Source organism: Engraulis encrasicolus, chromosome 24 (assembly GCF_034702125.1).
Source record: "Engraulis encrasicolus isolate BLACKSEA-1 chromosome 24, IST_EnEncr_1.0, whole genome shotgun sequence".
Taxonomy (NCBI): domain Eukaryota; kingdom Metazoa; phylum Chordata; class Actinopteri; order Clupeiformes; family Engraulidae; genus Engraulis; species Engraulis encrasicolus.
This window is the reverse complement of record NC_085880.1, coordinates 25,467,512-25,490,592: the sequence shown is the minus strand read 5'-3', so window position 1 is coordinate 25,490,592 and position 23,081 is coordinate 25,467,512. Positions and strand designations below refer to the sequence as shown.

Genomic DNA, 23,081 nt, shown 5'->3' with positions numbered 1-23,081 from the left:
TGTGTGTTTTCCATCGGCTGGCCCATTGCACTAGGTTCTGCACTGTTTGGTTTGATGTGCTCGTCTGTCACGCCAGTGAACAGCCCGCTCCCTGCACTGGCGGACAGGTGCTTTGAACATTCAACTCCTGAATGTTTCAAACGGTCCTTTCTTCATCGCTCTTTATTTCATTTCTATAATTCTCAAGTCAGCATCCCGTGTAAAACAAAAGCTGTTTTGAACAGCTTTGTTTTACGTGTAACTGGTTGTTTTCACTCAGTACATTGTTGCAGATAACTTGGCATACATTCGTTGTCATGGCATTTCTTTCTTTCTGTCTTTTTTTCCTTCTGTCTTTCTTTCTTTCTGTCTGTCTTTCCTTCTTTCTTTTCTAATTCTTTGAATATCTTTTCGTTGAGTTAGCGTCTTTTCTTTTTGTGGTTGAGTCACTTGAAGTGGTATGCCACCATTGTACTGTTATGATATTGCAAAGTGACATGGTGACGTCATATATTTTTTCATTAAATACTGTTTCCCTTGCTGTACACAACATACTAAAACGTTTAGTTAGCAGTGTAATTGTAGTTGCCCAGTTGAGCGGGAATGAGATGTAGTGTTGTGTATAGGTTAGGTTTGTATGGCACATCAGGGGTGCATTTCTCAAAACCAAAGTTGCTTACTACATTAGCTACTTTGTTGTTTTCAATGCATTTTCCAATTGGCAACTACCGAAGTTGCTAACAGGCTAACAACTTCTCTTTTGAGAAATGCACCCCAGGAATGACAGTACTGTGTTTCGGGGGAGGCCCTTTCTTGGGTTCAATACAGTCTGTCTCCATGGACTGAGCAAACCTGCATTGCAAACTGTGGTAGGTGCTCAGGCAAACACAGTGGACATGAACCTGCTCTCCGCCTCGATGTCATAAAAGACGTATGGCCATTGCAGTGGTTCTGGCTTTGACACAGTGTCGCATGCATTTCATTAGTTTAAGTTTCATTGCTTTCGATACCAACCAACACACTTGTGATGAACTCTGATGACTTGCCTGATTTTGATTTAGGTCTATGGGTGCATTCCAATATGCAACCTTGCGTCCTCCACTTGTGCTTGTGGCCTCACCCCGCCTCCTGGCCCCTCCTCTGTGGAGAAAACAATAACATTTCCCAGCTGTCAGCCTAGCCACAACAACTTTTGGGGGACTGTTTTTCATTCAGCATCCCAATTGCAAGCAAGAAAATTACTTTACAATTCAGCTTTTGCGAGATATTGAAATATAATGCTGTTGTCAGTGATGTCGTCATGACGTATTACTTCCTGGTATGAGGCCACTAACACAAGTGGAGGACGCAAGGTCGCATATTGGAACGCAAACTATATTTTGTGAATGCTAATTCCACTCTTAGAATCGCAAAAAGTGTACTCAGAAATTGTTTTTTCACTGCACAGTTGTTTGAAGGAGAAAAATAAATTGTTGAATTGGAGAGCCATCTGCCGTAATCTTAATCACGAAACCAATCTTTTTGAGGCGTTAAGTTCCAAGTGTTTTATTTGGTAGAAACAGAGAACTTAAGTCATTAGGTGTATATCATTTTCTCCCTTTGCAGAGTATAGTAGTTGGACTGAAACGTTTTTTTGTTATACCCGGGAATACCTGACAAAGCTCCTCCGAATATACAGATATACTCGATTTGGTTGTATCAAAATGCAACACTCATTGTACGTCGCGTTGCATAAAATTCTCACACCATTTTGAATGCATTGTTCCGGATGAGACCCAACAGCAGTCTCATTATTAACCTGTACAAATATTACAACACAGTGTACATGCATATTCAATGTGTACATTTGCATTGCACTGTATATCACTGTCATTGAAAGCCAGGGACACATTTGAATCTCCCATCATTTTAACCCTTTGAGGAGTACCATCACAAAAATGTGATTAGAATTTTGCCAAAAAAAATTGAGTTCTCATTATGATGTCATAAGTACTTTGCGAGATTTTTTTAACACAGACCTCTATGGGAGCTGTAGAGTGTTCAAGTGAAATTCTAGAAGAACTGGGAAAAAGTCCTTACTCCTCTTATAACAATGATGTTCTTGTACTAGCCATCATTTCCACATTTTAGCAGGTAATATTTGCTTTCTTGAAAGCCTTCCCTTGCAAACCACTGGTAGCTGACCAAACAGCTGTCCCGATGCCTTTTGTACCAGATTAAGAGAGATTTATGGACACTGTAGCAATAGGCAGTAATAAAGCATTGCGCTTCACTGAAAAAGTATTGTTAAAAACTTGTACCTTTTTATTTTGTATGCTTGTTGTGTGTGTCTGTGTGTATGTACCTCATCCCTTGTGTGTTTTCCTCTATGGACCTATAGGAGAATAGTAGGAGAACTGACATGAAGAAGTAGGAGTACACATACCCTCATACTACAGAGCACTGAGCAACTTTTAAACAACAACAAAAAGTTCACACATACATACATATTCACCCACACATATATACAAACCAATCCGTAGTCTTCCCAAAGCCTGATCCCTTTTTTTCCCTCCACTCTTATTGGTCTCTTTCAGTTGGAGGAGGACAGGCCACACCCCCACCAACAACACTCTTTCCCGAGGCCCGCCCATTTCAGAAGATTGGCATCGTATGTGTTCCCCTCCAACTCCATGGATACGGAGTCGTTGCCCCACCACCTCCACGACCCCGCCCTGGGCAGCCCGGCCATTCAGCGCAGCCGCTCGGCCGAGAGTAGCCCCGCCCACCGACACCATCACCGCCAACGACACATGCCCCTGTTGCCGGGTAACCCCCGGCAACGGCACTCTGTGCTCAACCTGCCGCGCCTACACATTCAACAGATGCTGGCTAAACTCATGCATAAAACGTGATGTATTCACTCACGTACACACACACACATACATACACACACACACACACAGACACAGACACAGTCCTGCACAGTTTGTTCGGTCCTCGCACAAACTGAGACACACACATATGTGCACTCTCTGTAGTACACTTCTTGCTTATCAGGAGAGCTCATCCCTCTTAGTGAAAAAAAAACTGTCAAGAAAGAAACAGAACACTTTATTCATCTGCTTGTGCAATAAATGTAGGCCAGAAGTTGTATGTTTAGTGTGTGTGTGTGTGTGTGTGTGTGTGTGTGTGTGTGTGTGTGTGTGTGTGTGTGTGTGTGTGTGTGTGTGTGTGTGTGTGTGTGTGTGTGTGTGTGTGTGTGTGTGTGTGTGCATGCGTGCGCGTGCGCGTGTGTGTGTCCATCCTTGAATGAAACCATGAGTCTGGTTAGAAGCTGTACAGTGGAAACAGAACTTGATATCTGTGGCCACCGAGCTCTCAAAATGGCTGTCAAGATGCATACAGTTACACGATAGATAGAAAACACCAGAGTTTTACTACTATATACACACATTTCTTTTTATGCAAAAGAAAGAGAGAAAAACATATTTTACTGTTTTTTTTATTTTACAAACTCTTGTAATGGGACCGCTGTGGACCTGATTGTGGCAGACAGATGAAATTGTAAAACACCTCTTAAAGTGGAGACTCAACCACCTATGCATTTTACGACACCCTCCCCACCACCATTTGTCACTGTCACCATCACTGTGTGTCCTGGGCTGTGTGTCCCTTGAAAGGTCACTTAAAATCCTCAAGACACACCAAAACCTGCAATGCTATGAACTGAATCACCATCTCTCGTTTGAGATGGTTGTGTTGTGTGCTTGCGCTTGTAGGTTGTGTTGTACGTGCGCATGATCCTCTCAAGTTGTTTTTGTGGCCATTGACACTCCTGTTCACTTGAATCAGCCCGGGAGGCTCTGAGCGTTTTCACTGTCTTCCCGATTCCACTTTCAGCTCACCCCTTAACCCCCGCTGCCTCCCCAAGGATTGTGGCAGAGTCCCACAGTGCACTTAGTGTTGGGTTATATCCATGTAATGGAGACTAGAGCCTATGTATCTATAGTTACTGTACAGTTTAGATATCTATGGTTACTGCAGAGTGTACATAGATATCTGTGGTTCCTGTATAGATATCTATGGTTCCTGTATAGATATCTATGGTAACTGTATAGATATATATGGTATGAAGCATACACAAACAGTGTGAGATGAACACGTTTTTTTGTGTGTGAAGTTGATGCAACATTTCAACATTGAATGCAACACTGACGACTTTTTTTCCCCATTTGAACACGACAAGCCATGTTTGTTTTTCTTTGGTCATTTGTCCATTTTAATTGTGAACACCTGGCAGGAGAGTGATGATACACAACATTTTGTTATAATGTAATGTGAGGCTGAGATTTTTTTTTTCTCCAACAGTGAGATTGCACATTGTGTATTGTGTACTAATGTGGGTCCATGCGAATACAGGCTGTGTCTGTGAGCAGGTGTGTGTGTGTGTGTGTGTGTGTGTGTGTGTGTGTGTGTGTGTGTGTGTGTGTGTGTGTGTGTGTGTGTGTGTGTGTGTGTGTGTGTGTGTGTGTTGGCACTATTTGGGAAGGACAGAAGAAGGACAAGAGCTGCGTACTAAGCGCTTTCCCCTGAAGGCCCTGAGATATCAATATGACCCTCCGGACGGACTGCTGCATCTCACTCTGGTCTCGTCCCCACTCTACCACCAGGGTAGGGGGGTGTAGTGTGGTGTAGGGCTGTAGACAGGGAAGGTGACAGTGGGGGACAAACATGTCAGTTGTCCCAGGCCCAGGGAGAGGGTGGGCCCAGAATTGGCTCCTCAGTGCATTGTATGCATTAGGTGAGGGGGACCCTTTCAGATGACTTGATCCTGGGCTCGGCAAAAGCTGTCAGCAGCGCTGGTTGGCTAGCTCTATGATGAGGCTAGGGGGGGGTGTAGTGTTGTGTAGCGTAGTGAGGGCTGCAGATACAGTAGTGAATGGATGAGAACAATGAGTGGGGCTGACAGCACACAGATGGACGAGCCACGCCATGCAACATTAAAAATAGTTATAGCGTAGCAATACAGAGTGGCACACACTGTATCCTGTTAAGTCCCTGACATGCAGCTGCCGACACGCTAAAAAAAATAAGATATCACCAGCTTGTCACTGATATTTTTATTCAGTTGCCTGAGGACGGTCAGCAATGTAGAGTAGTGTCACTCTCACAGCCAAACCAATAGCAAGAGCTCATAATTCATTCTCACTCGCATAAAGAAAATACCTATGATATGACATAGATGAGAGCTGCCTATGAGGGTTTGATCCGCAAAATACTATTTATTTTATTTTCATGTCATTTAAAACCTCCAAGTACATCAGAGCTCTAATTTAGGGGCATGTGAGCATTTGTCCAAACAATATCAAATAACTTTGGATGGATGTGGAATTGAAAATAGGAATTAGGGATTCTCGATTACTGCAAAACACATCTCAATTATTTTAGTCAGTATTGAGATTATGATTATTTTGAATCATTTTTAAAAATGAAAACATGTCATGGTCAGTAATGATGAATACATACTCTGCGAAAGGCACTATACAAATACATTTTTCTGACTAATCTCACAGCAGTCAGTAAATCCTTAGTTGTGATGTGAACATCAGATAATTGTAGATATCACCTTTTAGTGAGTGAGTAGGAGGACATTAGGCCTTTTTTCTCGTGGGAAAGGTGATGTCTACCTCTGAAAATAATTATTACGTTGTCTACAGAATTGCGACGAATTGATCAAATTGATGAATCGCACAGGCCTAGTGGCAATGAGACGAAATGGCAGCAAGGCACTGTAACATCTTGAAGCTGCTTGTGAGTGAAGAAGTGTGCCTGAATGGTATGGCATATCCTTTGGGGGGGTGAAGGACAGCACTGGTGGGTTGTGGGTGTCATTGAAGGTCTGTGAAGAGTAGGAGGATTTCTCTGGAAGAGATGCTTTGACACTAACCTGGCCTTACCCTCATACCGTTGCACAGAGGGTCTTACGAGCGAATTGAGAAATGATTATTGGTAGGAGTTGGATTTGTAAATGTGCATCTGATTTCAACCAATCGCTAACGTTTGGCCGTGACATGTTCAACCCCAACTACGTGGTTGGCTACAGCATAGCACAACATTCAACGACAGACCTTTGGGTATGTTGGCAACACAACAGGGTGTTCAGCACACCTCTGTCCTGTTTAAGGAAACGTGTTGCAAACGTTTCAAGCAGCACGTGCGAGCACGGCCATATTCTGCTGGTATGTAATGCGTCTTTGTTTGGCGATTGGCCGGGTGTCTGACAAGATGGATCCCCTTTCAGAGCACCCAGCCTAAATGTATCATAGAGGGAAAGGGAAATGTTGTGGAAAATGTGAATTGACTGGAGTTTATGGATGGCAATGCCAACCTAGTCTGGTACAGCCAGATGTTGGTAAATACTCCCTGTTCTTAAAGAGATACCAGGTGGAAAGTGGCACCTGTCCTGAATTACCGCACAAATACACCTAGCGCGACGCGATTAAAGCGACAGAGCGATACGAGCGATTGAAGTGACTACAGTATGTCTGTTACAAGCAGAAGGCAAAGCATTCAAACATTCCCATTGGCTGTGGTCACTGACCTCTATACAGTCATTGGCTGTCGCGGCTGGTCGCCGAACCACGTCATAGAAAGTTGAAAGGATTTCAACTTCAAACTGTCGCTCTCGTTGCGCAAATCGCCTCTTGTCTCCACAATCGCTTTTGTCGCGCGACTCAATACAAAGTCAATTACTTCCGTTGTTCGCCTCGCTCTTGTCGAGCTAGGTGTATTTGTGCGGTTACATCTGTGAGGCTGTATTTCATGTCTGTCTTTTTCTGGGCCTTTATTGGACCGGACAGTATTACAGAGTGGCAGGAAAGTATTGTGAAAGAGATCTGGGAAGGATCTGGCAATGAACTAGGGTCAGAATTGAACCGGGGCCCCTGGATTTCTGATATGGCACCTTAGAACACTGAGCCACGGTGACCTGTGTTTGTCTTGAATATGTTGAATACTGTACTAATCTGCATCTGAGCCAGATAGAGGAGGTAAAATCTCTTCTTTCAACAGCACTGTAGCAATGAATATTTTCCATCTCTGCATAGAAAATTGTTATTCTAACAACTCTTTCAAGACGCAGTAGTAGTTATTTGGATGTTGGTCCAAGAAACTACCGTAGAGCTAGAGCCTACAGTCCTAAATAAAACATTTGAAATGTTGAGTTATGGGTTCTAGGTGCTGCTTTGTCACAGGCACAGACATTGAAACAACTGGAGCTCGCAAGCAACAGAGTTTTGGCAATAGTGTTTTATTAATGGACCAGGCATCGCCATAGTATGTCCAGCCAGTGTTATTTGCGGTTATTATGTAGGATGTACTTGGGTGTGCTTTTGGGATGAAAGGTTAGCTGGATGCGACATTAAGCAAACAAAATTAAAATGGTTCATTTTCAACACATGTCCCCATATGCACCAAACATCGTTCACGTGAATACACAGTATTTCAAACTACCCGTGTGCCCTTGTCTGTTAAATTCTTATGATATGTGCTTTTTTTTATTTAGCTAACCAATATTTAGATTTTTTTTCCACCAAAGAAGAGGTATGCAATACCCATTATTACTGTGTGTTGTAACTGTAACATGCCAGGGGCTGCATTTCTATACAGTACAGTGTGACCTGTCCACATGTGTATATTGGTTTATTGTTTACTGCGGTGCCCCGGGGCCATTCTGGGATGCGGTGAGTGTGAAGCTCTGGATGGCCTGGGCAAACAGGGTTGTCTCTCTTTGTGAGTGTGCACAGTACTGGTATCACAGGAGGACCATTGAACTTTGAACATTGACCCCAAGGCTAGCAGAGACATCACAATGAAGTGAAGGACTGGTGTACTACGCCATCTGCATTCACACAGTAAAAAAACAATGCAGTGTTAAACCAACACTTAGAGAGTTAATTCAATATATTGTACTGTGGCGAGAGGTTACTTTTTGACTGATGTCCGGAGAGTGAAACGTCTTCCGGTAACACTCACATATTCTGGTGGAAACGCTGTCCTAGAGTGTATTTTGAACTAACACTGCATTTTTTTTTACTGTGAAGAAACTGTAATCAAGTAACTAGATTAGTACCATATTCCAAATCACTGGCTCTGCCTGTGCAACCAGTTATGGTGATTTCAGAAATGAGCACTTCTATCTTGGCTGAAGAGGGGAGCTTGTAAGAATCAGCCGAATGATCAGAACATATGGGTCTTGTAGTTGCGTATGGTTATCATTGGGTATTGCGAAAGGACTTTGAAATTCTATTGACCAAATTCACATGGCTGCTGCCACAATGTGCAGCTCATAATGTCTCAATATCAATTTCTTGGAATGGTAAGAGGTAGTGTCTATCTGGGTTCGATTCGTAGGCCTTGACTGTCCTAATTGACACAGACGCGACAGTAACAGCTGACGGTGTCAAACGTTTTTAATCATGGAGCTTTCTGACCTTGTTCCCACACCGAGTATGATGTCAGAGCCAGACTGCCATCATGTAAATTTGGTCAGGTCCTTCAATGTTAATGAGTATTTGATTAGCGCTGCAAAATGTACTGAGCTGGTACAACTAATGGATCCTGTTTTACCAGTACAGTGGCAGTTCAATTTATGGGTTCATCTTTGATGTCATCAGCAGATAATTGTACAAAAGTAATCTATTTATATCTGTTTTTGTAAAGTATATGTAAATGCACTTCTCTTTGGTTTCTGATACTAAATGAATGCTATCATCGACATGGTGGATGAGTCAATGGACACTATTCATGTCTTGCTCTTGTGGTTATCAGTGTCATTTGTCACTCAGTGCTTCTTGTTCAACTGAAACATGCTTTTTTTGCATGACAGAATGGCCATAGCTTTAGTCAGCTCAGCCGCCGCCTGCCTTCTTGATTTTCAGCACACTGACATGATGGCATAATCGCATTAGCGAACATACTTACACAAACACTTTCACCATGTTCTGTCCTTAAAACAAGCAAACAAAAAACATGGCTAAACCGCATTGTCAGTGGACGGACATTGTGTATAATCCCACTTTACAACAAAAATGAATGACAGAAACAGTACATTCCTTGGTCTTCCATAGGCAGAACAGTGTAGAGTAGGGGAGTAGATGCATGTCACTTCAGACGTTTTGTTCAAAATAAAACTGTTGTATATTTTTCCCCCTGTGATCTCCCCTTTTCAACCTTTTCTGTATAAACAGTCACTAGCCAAATTCTGACCCGATGTCTTGATCTTCTGATGGCCCCAGTTGGTTTTGTCTGAAGCCTAATATGAGTTTGAACTCTTACATGAAACCATTTAGATTCACCGTGCCTTTCATAATGACACATGGGGATATTGTTTGATTGTGTTGTTGTTACCACATTCATATGAATCACACCTTATTATACTTGAAGAAGGTAAGTCTGTACACTGCGGAATAAGCTCCAAATAATAATGTGTATTTAATTAAAAAAGCGTTTAACAGCAGTTTTAATTTAATAAACTTTATTTTTTGCAGCTTATTCCGCAGTGTGCAGACCTACCTTCTTCAACTGTTTGACACTTTTGTCTAGCAGCTGCAACAAGTAACTTTGGATGTGCACACCCTGCCCAAAAAGACCACACCCTATTATAACCATGTATTATAACTCTTTTCACTAACAGTTGTAACTAGGGAAAGTGGTGTGCACTCATATTCGCATTCAGGTTTCTCTCCCCGTTCCGCTTTGTCATAATAATCAATTAACTAAGGGCCCTGTTGTTTTTTTTAACTGGGAAGCTGATGAGTTTATATTATGTTTTGAAGAGTATAGTAGTTACATAATTTAAGTCCCCTACTCCTGTGAAGGAACCTGTAAAGGCAGGGATCGGCTGGTACCAAAAACAACCCAGGCCATTTTTTTGGCATTGACCAGCCCCCGCATATACCCTCCAAGTTTTTCAATAATATTATGATTGGCTCAGTTAAAGAGGGACCAATGGGGCACCCCATCACAAAAATTGTGGGCCCGCCTCTAAGGGGGCATTGGCCCCTGAGGACTGGCCCTGAGGAGGCTTCCGTGCCCTGTATGCCAGATTACCAGTCCCTGTGTGAACAGAAGTGTGGACGAATGTCACCGTTGAAGTGTTTGTCGGTAGTACACATTAGGACTTGTGTAGCATAGTTGTCGGCCACTATAGTGCTAACATTTAGCTGTATTGTAATAATGTCAATGAGGGGTGTTCATATTCACAATTTTATGGGATGGTGTGGTTAATACAGTACTTTGTGTCACAAAAGTCTTATGTAATGGAATCTCGCAGTGTTCAAGACAAAGATGATGGACAACATTTCCAGAGCGATTTTTAAAGGTGCTATAGAACGAAAAAAAAGTTATTTTTTGGATCCATATTTGGTAATGTGCTAACAGGAAATCAATATTCAGTACACATTGCAAATTGATATCTTTTGACTATTACATGTAAAATAATAATACATGTAAAATCAGCATTATGATACCATTAACATTATTTGATCATCATTGTAAAAATTTGCCTTCATATGCAAATGACCATATCATTATATGAGTATGACATCTACAATATATGAAGATTGTAGATACTGGGTGGTGTTCTGTCAATTTGGGTCCGCTGTGTGTAAATAACAGTTCACATTGGTCTCACTTTGGTGATATTATCTCCTTACAATTACATAAATCAAGTTGTCTGTCCATGTTGAATTAATCTTCACGCGTACAGTACAGCACAGCATTCCCCCTCTCTTCCAATGCATCCACCACACATGCATGCACACACACACACACACACACACACACACACACACACACACACACACACACACACACACACACACACACACACACACACACACACACACACACACACACACACACACACACACACACACACGGGGCAGATAAATGTGACTAGGAGATTAAAGAGACATTGTGTGTCCGTGAAGTCAAGAAAATAATAAAACAAATAGGATAAAAGGAATTCACGATGTAGTGTACTGTTAGCTCAATAACAGTCCTCCAATTGAATAAAGTCTGTACATGTAAAGAATTTAGAGAACTTTATAAAGACAAACTGACAAATGTTTTGTAATGCAATAACACTGTACAGTTCGACTTGTATCATATCTTAAAAAAAGCATGTGTTTTAAGCTTTTTATCCGATTTTTATTTTTAACATAACATGTTATTTGAACATGCTGCTGGATTTAAAGGAGCTGTCCTCCATTTCTGGAAATGTTCCCATTTCGCACCTCCACTCAAGTTTAAATAACTGACTTTTACCTTTCTCCTGATCTTCCAGCCATTTTAAGTGGTAATATTACTCCTAGCTCGAAGCTAGCACGCATCATTTGAATCAATTGGGACCAGCTACTAACTGGAACCATTCGGTCCAATGATACATGCTAGCATGGAGATACAAATTGCTTCACAGAGTGTGAGAAGAACTGGAGAAAGGTAGAAATCAATTGTTTAACCAGAGGGGAGATGGGATACGAGCACATTTCCAGAAGTGATGGACTGTTCCTTTAATGTGCGAGTGTGATGTAACTGTCAGCATGCTCTGTATTTTTCCTTGTTTGTGCTTTGCTGCTGTACATGCCTTGGGCTAAGCACTGTATTTTGAGGCTACACTTGAAGTCACACAACGGGCTTGGTGATTCATTTATTACAAGGAGCAACAATAGGGTCGCAAGAAAATATAACACTGTACAATGGTCTTTTGTGCCTTTTAAGAAAAAAGAAATGTATGTCCGTTACTCAAGACAATCCTGCAAAGCTTGTATACAACCAAAATATTAAAGGAATTGGGGAAGGACTGATGCAGTCATGGCCTGTTTTTTTTTCTTTTTTCTTCCACATGCATCATCTTTGGTGCACCTGCTAAAATTCTGCTGAAAATAATGGTGATGGTGCACCCTGTCAGCATCTCTTGTATTCACTCCTTTAGCTCTACACAGTAAAATTTGCAGTGTTAGTTCAACACCTGGTTTCAATGGATCTAGTGTTGAGTGTGTTGAGTTAACACTTAAAGACTTTAATTTAACAGTTTACAGCATATATGGCTTCACAGTTTTAATTCAACTCAAAGAGTTGAATTTAACACTACAATAGAATAGGACTGTATAATAGGCTATAGTGTTGAAATAACACTGCAATGTTTCCTTTGTTTGCCTAGTTTAGTTCAACAGGAGAGGAATTTCACCTGAATTTGCTAAAGGTCTTATTTAATCTTAAATTTACTTACGTTTATTTATGTTAGGATAATTACCAAATCTACTGCCTCTTTTCCACAGCAGATTTTCTGGTAAGCCTACAGCTCGACACAGTGCGACTTTTTCCTTTACGATTGAGCTGTGGCATGCCTATTCGAAAAGCAAAAAGTGGCGGACTAATCACGCTTTGTCGAGCTGTAGGCCTACCAGAAAACTGGCAGTGGAAAAGAGGCATTAGTGTACTCACCAGTTTGCAAAGGAACATTGCACAAATATCCCTGAATCTTTCTACCACTCACTGCCAGTTCTTTACAATGTAATTTACATATTTGTCTACAGTAACACATTTTAACGTCATGTGTCCCGTTTCAGCTCAATATGGAACCCATACTTTATTTATAAATATGATTCCGTATTTCAAGGGACGGTTGACAACCCTAGGTAGGCTTAAGAGCCAGATACAGATCCCAAAAGAGCCACATGTGGCTCTAGAGCCATAGGTTCCTGACCCCTGCCCTAGACTGTAGTAATGTGTGTTGTGTGAAGGGATCAGTGAAAGGCATGTACATTGTGTGTGTGAGGGCATCACTGAAAGCAAAAAAAACCCTATTAATAAGCTATTTCTGATTTTTTTTGTAGGGTGTCCATGAAGACCACCCTCACGTTTCCCTGGCCCAGACGACGAGGCCAAAGCGTGTGGACTTCCTGTCGGGCGTGCTGACATTTGCGGTGCCGCGGGACGCGTGCGTGGAGGCCGCTGGCTCCGGCAGCGACAGCCCCAAGAGCAGTGAGGGAAGCCCAGAGAACGCAGTGTCCACCCTGCTGGCGCCGCCGCACAATAAAGAGCCTGACCAGGAAGACGCATCTCGCACCCTCGTTCTGGCTTCCCCTGCCAACGGCCTGGGCTCGGGCTCTCCCGGCAACGGCCTGGTCTCCCCTGCCGACGGACAGGCCACGTTCCCCGCCCTGACGCCGCAGAGCGAGCGACCAGCTGCACCGACGCAGCAGCAGCCCGACGAATCGGAGCCCGGAACGCCGTCTTACATCATCCGCTCTGAACCCCGTCCCATCATCGCCATGCCGACTGTCAGCATGGTGTCGAGCTCTGGCGGGACCTCCTCACCGCCGTTCACCAAAGTGGAGCGTACGTTCATCCACATCGCAGAGACCTCGCACCTCAACGTTATGACGTCATCGGCACGGCTCTCTGGCTCTCTTGATGAGGATACGGCAGTGGTGGTGGTGGCCGGGCGTTACGAGCCGCGGAGAGAAGTGAGAGATGATGCAGACGAGCAGAGGAAAGAAGAAGAAGAAGAAGAAGAAGAAGAAGAAGTAGTATTAGAAGAAGAAGTTAAGGAGGAGAGTGAGGGTAAGGAAGAAGAGAGTAGGAGTGAAGAGGTAGTGCATAAACAACAAGAGGTGCTAGAAAAAGAGGAGGAGGAAGAGGAAGAAGAGGGGAAGGAGGAAGACGAAGATGAGGAAGACGAAGAGGAGGAGAAGGAGGCGGAGGAAGAGGGGGAGGAAGAGGAAGAGGAGGAGGAGGAGGAGGAGGAGAAGGACGAAGAGGAGGAGGTAGAGCAGGAGGGAGAAGAGATAGAAGAAAACAATAGTAGGGACCAAAAGGAGGTAGAGTCAGAAGATAAAGAGGAATTAAGAGCAGAGGGAAATGCCAGGGAAGAGGAAGAGAAAGAGGAGGAGGAAGACGATTACTCAGGAAGACATGATGAAGATGTAGAGTGTGATGCTGAGGTTCTGGAGGAGCAGCCAGAGAACATTGGAGAGGAGATCTCGGAGAAACGCAGTGAGGACAGAAAGAAAGAGAAAGGGAGTGAGAATGTCCCAGAAATAGAGGATGATGAAAGCAAAGAGAATTCCCCAGCTCCAGAGGGGGTGGAACAACTGCAAACTGCTGTCCAATCAGAGCCTTCCATTCTTGCAGCAGAGGACCCCGTTGTGCAGAACATTCTAGAAACCGATGTAGAGACTGATTTAGAGGGGAAGCCAGAAGAGGTGGCTACACCATGCGTTCAGCAAGAAGAGGACAATGAGGATCAGACCAGGGCGCTCGCCGCCATTGGCTCACAGGGAGAAGAGGAAGAGATTCGGGAAGCGGTGTGTCTGGACAGTGACACTCAGACTGTGGTTGGTGCAGAGGCTAAAGGGGCGGGGCTTGTCGAGGCGGGCGCCACGCCAAGACGTCAGCGGAGGAGTCGTATTCCAGTTCCCGTGTCAGAGGAGGAGAGCGGCTCCGAACGCTCCTCTCACAGGGGCCGCGGTGACGGTGGCTCACCACGTCGCCACCCCAAGACCCCCAGACCCGACCTGGCGCGACTGGTTCTCGAGCGCAGGCAGAGCCGCCACAGGCACCCCCAGGGTGCCTCCGCATCCTCTCAGAGCCTGTCCACCACGGCCTCAGAGGACGACACCCACAGATCGGACGAGTCTGCTGCCAGGGCCACCAGGGAGAGGGGCCGACCCATGGCCGCCGCAGAGGGCCAGAGAAGGAGCCAGATCCCAAGGCTGGTCACCCCTGTGAGGAGACCCTTGTCTGCCCCTGTGACCACTACGGCTGTGGCACCCCCAAACCCCCACAGTGTCCCCCCAAACTCCCAAGCAACAAAACCAACCTCTTCTGTGCGCAGGTTAGTACACTCTTCAAAACTTGGTGTAAGTATTATTATAACATACAGTACTTGCAGTAGTTCTGTCAGAACTACTCTAGTCAAAAATGAGCCGAGAAACAGAGATAAGTTTCAGAAGCTTTATTTCTGAATGCAGAGAATTTGTGTGTGCCGGTATGGACCTGTTTGGAGGAAGTTACCGACTTCTCCATGAGCTCCATGGAAGCCAAGACAGGGAACAGCATCATCCAGATGGAGTGCCTTCCATTTAGCTGGAAAGGCAACATACCCCCTAGAACAGAGAAAGCAACAATGACAACAGTATGACATTGTTTTGACAATGATAAGTTTGGTGGAGAAGGGGAAGTGGTGGGTGCAAAAAATAAAGATTTTGAAGTTGTCAGAACAATAGAGATGCCTGCAGGCTGCTTCTTGTGCATATCTTTAGACTTGGTGACATTAGCCAAATAGAGTAGCTTCAGGGGTGTGTATTGGAAATACTGTGAGGGAAAAATGTTTCTCAATGTTGAAGAGAGCATTACCTACTGTTCTGTCGCGGTCCAGAGATAGGAGGAGGGGAATGGTGTAACGAGCATGTCTTGTCAACTGGAGTACTTGCCTTGAGGAGGGACGTTGCATGAATGCGTGTTTCATACTTAATTCCATTATTAAATATCTGCTTCAATTAATGTGGAGGGAAATATTTTCCTATCTTCTGTGCACAGGGTACGGAAAAGCGTCAATGCTGCCGGTCCATCGACCAAGAGCTCTCAGTCTCCGGCTCCGCAGGGCCGCCCTCTCCCAGTGTCGGGCCCCGCTCTGCTCCGAGGAAATGCTCCACGTGGGGGCTCGCGGGCAGCAGCAGCAGCAGCAGCAGCATCCCAGACCACCAGGCGCAGCCACAGCACCTCCCCACGGAGCTTCTCCACCTCCCGCACCGACAGCCCCTCCCCCCAGCACTGCCGACGCCAGCCGCTACGCACCACCTCCACCACCACCACCACCACTGCAACAGCCACGGTCAGCAGACGCCAGGCCATTGCTCTGCGGCCCACCTCCACGCCCCCTCCCAGGAACAGAGGCCACAAGGAGCAGTTGCCCGCCGCCACCGCCACCGCCACCGCCACCACCAAGAGGAGTAGACCTCTGGCTGCTAAAGGGAAGCGAGAGGCATCGGAAGCCAAAACAGCTGGCAGATAATAACCTCATGCATACCCTATACGCTATATAAATGCCCTCCCGTTCCAGCCCCCCAAACGTCTTATGTTATAACAAGGCGCCCCTGGGGAACAAACACAGTTCCCTACCACCGTACACATCCTCAGAGATTAAAAAAAAGAGATATTTTGTCAGACCTGACCAAGCGATTGGGAGTTGGTGTGACGATCCTATCTGTTTAAAAAAAAAAAACAAAACAAAAAAAACAGCTGCTTGTCAATCCGGATGTGGACGATGTTTTTCCATGCACGCACCTGCATTGCGCACACGTACAGTACATACAGTTGTTGACCTTGAGGTGTGTGTGTGTGTGTGTGTGTGTGTGTGTGTGTGTGTGTGTGTGTGTGTGTGTGTGTGTGTGTGTGTGTGTGTGTGTGTGTATGTGTATGTGTGTGTGTGTGTGTGTGTGTACGCGTGCGTGTATGTGTGTGTGATTGAATTAATTAGCTGGTGTGTGTGTGTAAGAGATAGAAAAAAAATGACGGGTGTGTGCTTGTCAGTTCAGCACACCTCACTTGCCTTAATGAAATATGCTTTGTATTGAAACTCCACTGTCACAAATGCTTCCAGTAGAATCGAGTCATCGTGTCAGACAAAGGGGACCTCCTCATCCACATCCCAAACGACAAACATTATTAATCATTTCTCTTCAAATCAAAGCACTTTCCTGTTCTCTGAACATGTTATTTATTGTTTCGTTAGTGAATTGGCTGTATTTTGTTGCTTTGTTGTTGTTTTTCCCCATTGTACTGTAATGTTTTTTTTAATCACCAGTACATATAGTCAGATAATTTCCATTGAAGTATAGAAACGATACTCATCATGGTAAGTATTACTTGAAAACATTTTTTTGGAACAAATCACACAGCTTTGAAATTCATATTTTTGACCGAACATACATTTCCAAAACACGTTTGGAATAATAAGCAGTCAGCCTTAAGAATTATAATGATAAAAATCACCTATCACATCCCGTAAGTTCAATCAGTCTTTGGTTAAAAAGTGCTTGGTACTGCACATTACACACAACCGGTACACAACAGCTAGCAATGGCCACGTTTCATATCCAGCATACTAAACTGAAACTGGAATGGCTATACAGTAGGTACATACGAATTAGGACACAGACAGGCCACCAGATGGTGTCAGTTGCAGAGCCACTGAGGGGACCTCCTTAGGAACAGTGTTTCCCAAACTTGCTGCTGGGACCCCTTTTTGACACCCCCTCTTCCCTTCTTCATACAAACATCAAACATAGGCCTACAAACATCAAAAATGTCCTGTCCATTCATATTGCAATGTTTTAATTTGAATTTCAACACAGGAAAAGTGTAAATAGTACACTTATTAACCGTACAAGTCAGTCAATATTGTTGTTTTCCTGCAATGTTGCCATCCAGTAGACATGTACACATGTCTATTTCCCTTCTGTGCATGACTCCCCTGCAGTTCCGCCGCAGCCCGAGGGGTCTCGACCCCAAGTTTGGGAACCACTGCATTGAGCTGATGGTCCAGCTAGGTGTTCTTATTCCATCCGCATTTGTACAAATAGACAGCCTTTTGAATTATGTAAAATTGTTTCTGTCTGGAAACTCCGCCTGACAACTAACTCTTTTTTTCCTTTTATGCTTTGTTAGCGGATTTACTGTAGATCACCTTTACAGTGGTTATGTGGTCGCCACAGCATAAACATCTGATCCTGATGGCGGTAAGCTCCATCACACTGATCTGTAGGTCAGTAAGCTTTCAACCCAATAGTATATGGGTGAGGTAAAATGGCCACTTAAAAGTTTTCAGGTTTGATTTTGTCCATTTTTAACAGCTACATGTTAAGTCAACATCTAGGTAATTAGTGTTAGGCTATTATCAGGTGTAACAGCTTCCCTCCCTCATCAAAAAAATCTCTTTTTGATAGAGGTGCATGTCTTACCACTGGCCTTTGTTAAATACATGTTTCAAGGTTTGAAAAATTAGTTATTAGTTAGCAGTATATAACAGTTTCTCTGCAATGAGCACCGTCTGGAAAACCAAACTGCACTTGTCAACTGACTTAATAACTCATGTTAGTAAAGCCACCTCCTCTTACAGGTCCATGGTTTCCATATCAACAGATCACCACTACAGTACTCTGAGAGCAGGGCTGCCTTTGGATACTCCTGCTTTTTCGTGTTTGGTAATCGTTTAAACATACCTAGACCAGTAGATTATATTCATTTCTTAGAACGGGAAAATATATATATTATTTTTTTTAATTCAGCATTCCAACCTGTGTGAGAGACATAAAAGGGAAAAAGTAACATACGTTTTGCATATGTTAATGTATTTATTTTTTACGTATTTTTTATTTTTTAGATGCTTTGGTTAATCACACAGCAAGCTGTGATTGCTATGACAACCAAATCGCACAAATCTGTGACGTGAAAGAGTGGGAATGATTAGCTTTAATTTTTGATGTTTCATGTGACAAGCATAGAAAAGGGTAGGCTGAGGGCCTACAATAACTGTATATCGCTCTGCTCATCACGCAATAAGCGTCAAAATCAATGAGAGAACTCAACAACTGTTGCCCATTCTTAGCAAGTCAAAGTCTAAAGCCAGTTGAGTGAACCAGAAGGTACTAGATGTGTGTGTAAGAGAGGTAGACAGAGACATTTAAAATGTGACATCCAAAGCCTTCCTGTTAATACTAAATCTGTTTTTTTCCTCTGCAAGTCTTCGCATTCTACTATCGTGGACCACCGAATGCCAAAATAACCTTTTGGCAAACAAGTCATTGTTCAAAAACAAACAATAGGTTAGCAATGCAAAGCTCAGTGATTGAGTCAATGAATGGAATGGCTCAATACTGCCCCCCCCAAACAATCCCATACTCGCCAACTCACAACCGCTAGCCAGTGCTGTTAAGAAACAGATTCAGATGTGCTATACTGCAGAGTCTATGCCACGTACAAAGATGATTAAAAAAACACACAACTTTCAACAAATCAACTTAATCTTGTCAGAAAAAAGGTGCAAAAACAAGCCTGATATATATATATATCGATGTGTACTTGACATGTAATGATAAAACCAACAAAGAGTAACAGCAGGGTGAGTAAATGAAAAATAAAAAAGAAAGGGTATATGTATTGAAATGTCCTGTGAATGATTGTGTTCCCCCCATATCTTTGTGATCCTTCCTTATAAACAATGGATGGAATAAAGGTGTCATTTTATCAACCGTGGGTGGCATGGAACTGACCGGGAGGATGAGAACCAGTGTAGACAGCCTTGTCTACCTGCACCCTTATCCCATAGCCCCGTCCAGAGATAGGAGGAGAGGAATGGGGTAACGAGAAACTCTGACTGGTGGTCGTTACTCATCCCTTTTTTGTTATTGGTGTAACAAAATGTGTGTTCCTCTCCTTGACTGGAGTGCCGGTGCTTGACTTGAGGACGGACATTGCATGAATGTGTGTTTCATAATTAATTCATTCATTATTGAATATCTGCTTCAATTTAATGAACTTTCTGACAAGATATTTGGTTTATCAAAGGTTCCAGTCAATAAAAAAAGTAGTTCCATTGACTCGTCTGAAGTCACTCGGTTGTGATTGTTTCCCTTCTACATTGTGTCTGAAGTGTGATAATTCTCTAATGATACAAGATACAAGGTTATAGAATAGGACAGAACAGAATAGTTCTTGGATGCACACCAAACGCTAGGTTGCAGGTGCCACATTACAGACAAAAATCCTAACTGCTCGTCTTAACTTAAAGTGATACTGTCCCATTTTTGGAAATAAGCTTATTTTACTCCTCCCCTTGAGTTAAATGATAGGGTTTATCGTTCTTCTGTACTTTTGACCGTTCTCTGGGTATTATTTAACTCCAGGGGAGGTGTAAAATAAGCTTATTTCCAAAAATGGGACAGTGAAATCAGAAAAATACCAACACCAGAAATAATTCCTAATTTGTTAGCAGTTTACTATGTCATCTCTGGCCTCTTTTTTCTATCTTGCATTAGGAAAACCTGATTGATGGCAGGTGAGAGGTGACACAGTTTCAACTGCTGGGTTGGGTTGACAGTTCTATTTAAAAAACAAAAACACATTTATGCACATTCAGTTTTGTTTTTAAGTAGGAGATAACAACACACAGACGGTACCCCACATAACAACAGATAACAAAACCCTCCCACCACCCCCTTACACAAATACACAACCCACCCTGGGACTTCCTGACCTATTATACTGTTAAGGCAATTACACAGTAATATGGATTAACAGTTGACAGATCTGTAGGTGAGTCAATGACCAGTGTCACTATAACACATAGCCAAGCAGTGCGGCGGCATGGTACCATGCTCAGAGTACCTCAGTCATGGAGGAGGATGGGGGAGAGCACTGGTTAATTACTCCCCCCACCAACTTGGCGGGTCAGGAGTCGAACCAGCAACCTTTAGGATACAAGTCTGACACCCTAACCGCTTACCTGTGACTGCCCATAATGACTTGCACACAATCATTAACTAAACTCTCCAAACACAAGAAGAGGAAGAGAAGTTGGGTAAAGGGTAGCACATTTAGGTCGCACGCCAACAATAACACCCAAGTAGTACGTTAGGCACCGTTACACTTTCACTGAAGGCCCAGTGCTCTCCATATGCAAACACACACAGAAAATTTTGCAGTGTTGGTTCATCACGTAAAGACTTGGATCAACACTAAGTGTTAAATTCTAAGTGTTGAAATAGCACCGCAATATTATATAATATATGCAGAGCTCCACACATGGCATAATGAGCTGGGTAAATGATGGACTGTTTTGTTAATGAGTGCTGAAGACGGTGAGGAGCAACCCTTTGCTTTCATTTAGAGCATAATTAAAAGCGACGAGGTCACAATACAGTACGTTCTGAGCTGTTCCAAGGTATTAGAAAGCAAACACAAACTACGTATGTGAAATAATGTAGACAATTTCCACACTAAGAGTTGAAGACCACATTCACACCACATTTAGAGCAGATTAGATGCTACTGTATAATGTATGACCTCACTCTCGTCACATGAATGGGTTCCGCCTTGCGCCACGAACATCCATCGGAAGTTACGCCATAGGCGTAGGTCTCCGAAGGTGTGGTTGTATTTCAAAAATCCTTGCACGTGATTGGGAAAACACTTGTCATTTTTAATGAGCTGCTACTTGAACCCTCTCACAGATTTAAAAATAGAGTTAAAATTACAGAATCAGATGCTTCGGCAAATGCGGAGGTCCTCTAGACCCTCATGTGAGCTCACACAGCTGAATGGAAATACATGAGGGTCTGGCGAGAGTCACGCTAACTGTTTAAGGCTTTAGCTTGGGAAACTCTACGCTGCCTCGCAGCCAATCAGAAAGACAGCAAGGAAACCCTCACTGAAATCTTTACCTGAGTTTGTGAACCCAATCACAGAACGGAGAGGGACAGCAAGAAATATTATCAGAAAAATAAAAGTTTATTACTTTTTTAACAGACATATGTGAAACCAGCTTTCCATCAAGGGTCGCCGGCCAATTCACTATTTGCTGAAAATAGTCAACTACATCATAACAACATCGCTATGACATTACAGAGAGCCTTATGTACAGATTAAGACAGCCATTACAATTTTGGTGAGTTAGGGTTATAAACATAGACTCTGAGCAAAGGCCTTACATCTACTTCTCCAATGAGAAAATGAATAGACTGTTCCAGGCGATAGTATCTCAATTGTGAAATAGTGTAGTAATAACCAGGCCAATAAGGGCTTGTGTAATGGATGCCAACTAGCAGTGTTCAATGGTGGTAAACCATCCTGAAACCTCCGGAAACAGTATAGTAGTAGCGCTGTGCTATCATCCTAAACCTTTAGCGCAGTGGAATCTTGCTGTGCCTCCCATGCCAAACTTGGAGTGTTGACTAGGAGGTTGCAGGTTCGAGGCCCGAGTGACGAACCAGCACAGAATGACCTTGGTTACACTTATGCCTCTTTTCCGCTGACGTTTTTCTGGTAGGCTTACATCTCGACAAAAGCGTGTCTTGGCCGTCACTTTTTGCGAATAGGCACGACACAGTTCAATCGTAAAGTCAAAAGTGGTGACTGAGTCGTGCTGTGTCGAGTGTAGAGACACTCACCTTTTGTCCCTGTGCTGGTTTTTTGGGGGGTAACCACAGGGGAGAGCTCTCGCTGCTGGAGGCCGCAGCTGCTGAAGACTCTGGCCAGGGTAGTTGCAGTCGACAGTCCCTGTGCGTGTGGGAAATGTGATCAGGGACATCTAAATAAGGCACCACTGCAAGAACTGTTTGATTTGATCCACACACTTTTCTCACTGGGAAGTACAAACAATGTGTAAAGAATGTCCGACGCATGTGACTTCAGAGTGACTTTGGAGGAGAAACACACTGGGATTAGTGCACCCAGTACAGGGCCACAACAACCTGGGGCAGAATAAGAACATGTGTCTATGAATTGCAGGATCAAAATTAAAACATTTATTTTGTATTCAAGTTTATTTTTTAATCTATTTTTCAATCTTATTATTGTAGGCCAACTTCTGACAGTTTTCTAGCTGCATTCTGAAGTAATTTAGTGTCCCTTCACATCCTGAACCCTTCTGGCAACAAAGCCGGTTGATCCTGATCCAAATACACAATCACTCTGCACAATAGTCTCCAGTGTTAATCAGAGCACGTGCATGAGGGAGAAAGAGAGAGGGAGAAATAGAGAGAGAGAACGAAAGAAAGAAAGAAAGAAAGAAAGGGAGGGAGGGAGAACTACAAATAGACGCCTGACCATTCTTTCATTCAGACCATTCTTTTCATTCTGATCAACTAGTACACATACTATGTACATTCCTGGCCGGACACTTTGGCCATGTGCTCCAGACTGAAGTAGGCACAAAGGGAAGGGTGAGAGGAAGAGGTGTCCAAAGGAGGAGACTAGCTGCAGATGACAGGACAGGATGGCAGGCCGCATGAGGGGAGGGGAGGGGAGGAGAGGGGAGAGCAGGGGAGTGCAGG

At 43.6% G+C, this 23,081-nt stretch overlaps 1 protein-coding gene across 1 annotated transcript in view; it reads left to right on the top strand.

The window, feature by feature from the left end:
• Positions 1-16,676, top strand: part of LOC134441053 (tau-tubulin kinase 1-like) — a 43,116-nt gene extending 26,440 nt beyond the window's left edge. The window contains exons 13-15 of the mRNA XM_063191248.1: positions 12,861-13,702; positions 13,835-14,863; positions 15,568-16,676. Of these exons, the coding sequence (XP_063047318.1) occupies positions 12,861-13,702; positions 13,835-14,863; positions 15,568-16,042 (2,346 nt within the window). The 3' untranslated portion in view covers positions 16,043-16,676. The remainder of the gene's footprint in view (positions 1-12,860; positions 13,703-13,834; positions 14,864-15,567) is intronic.
• Positions 16,677-23,081: the final 6,405 nt, after the last annotated feature.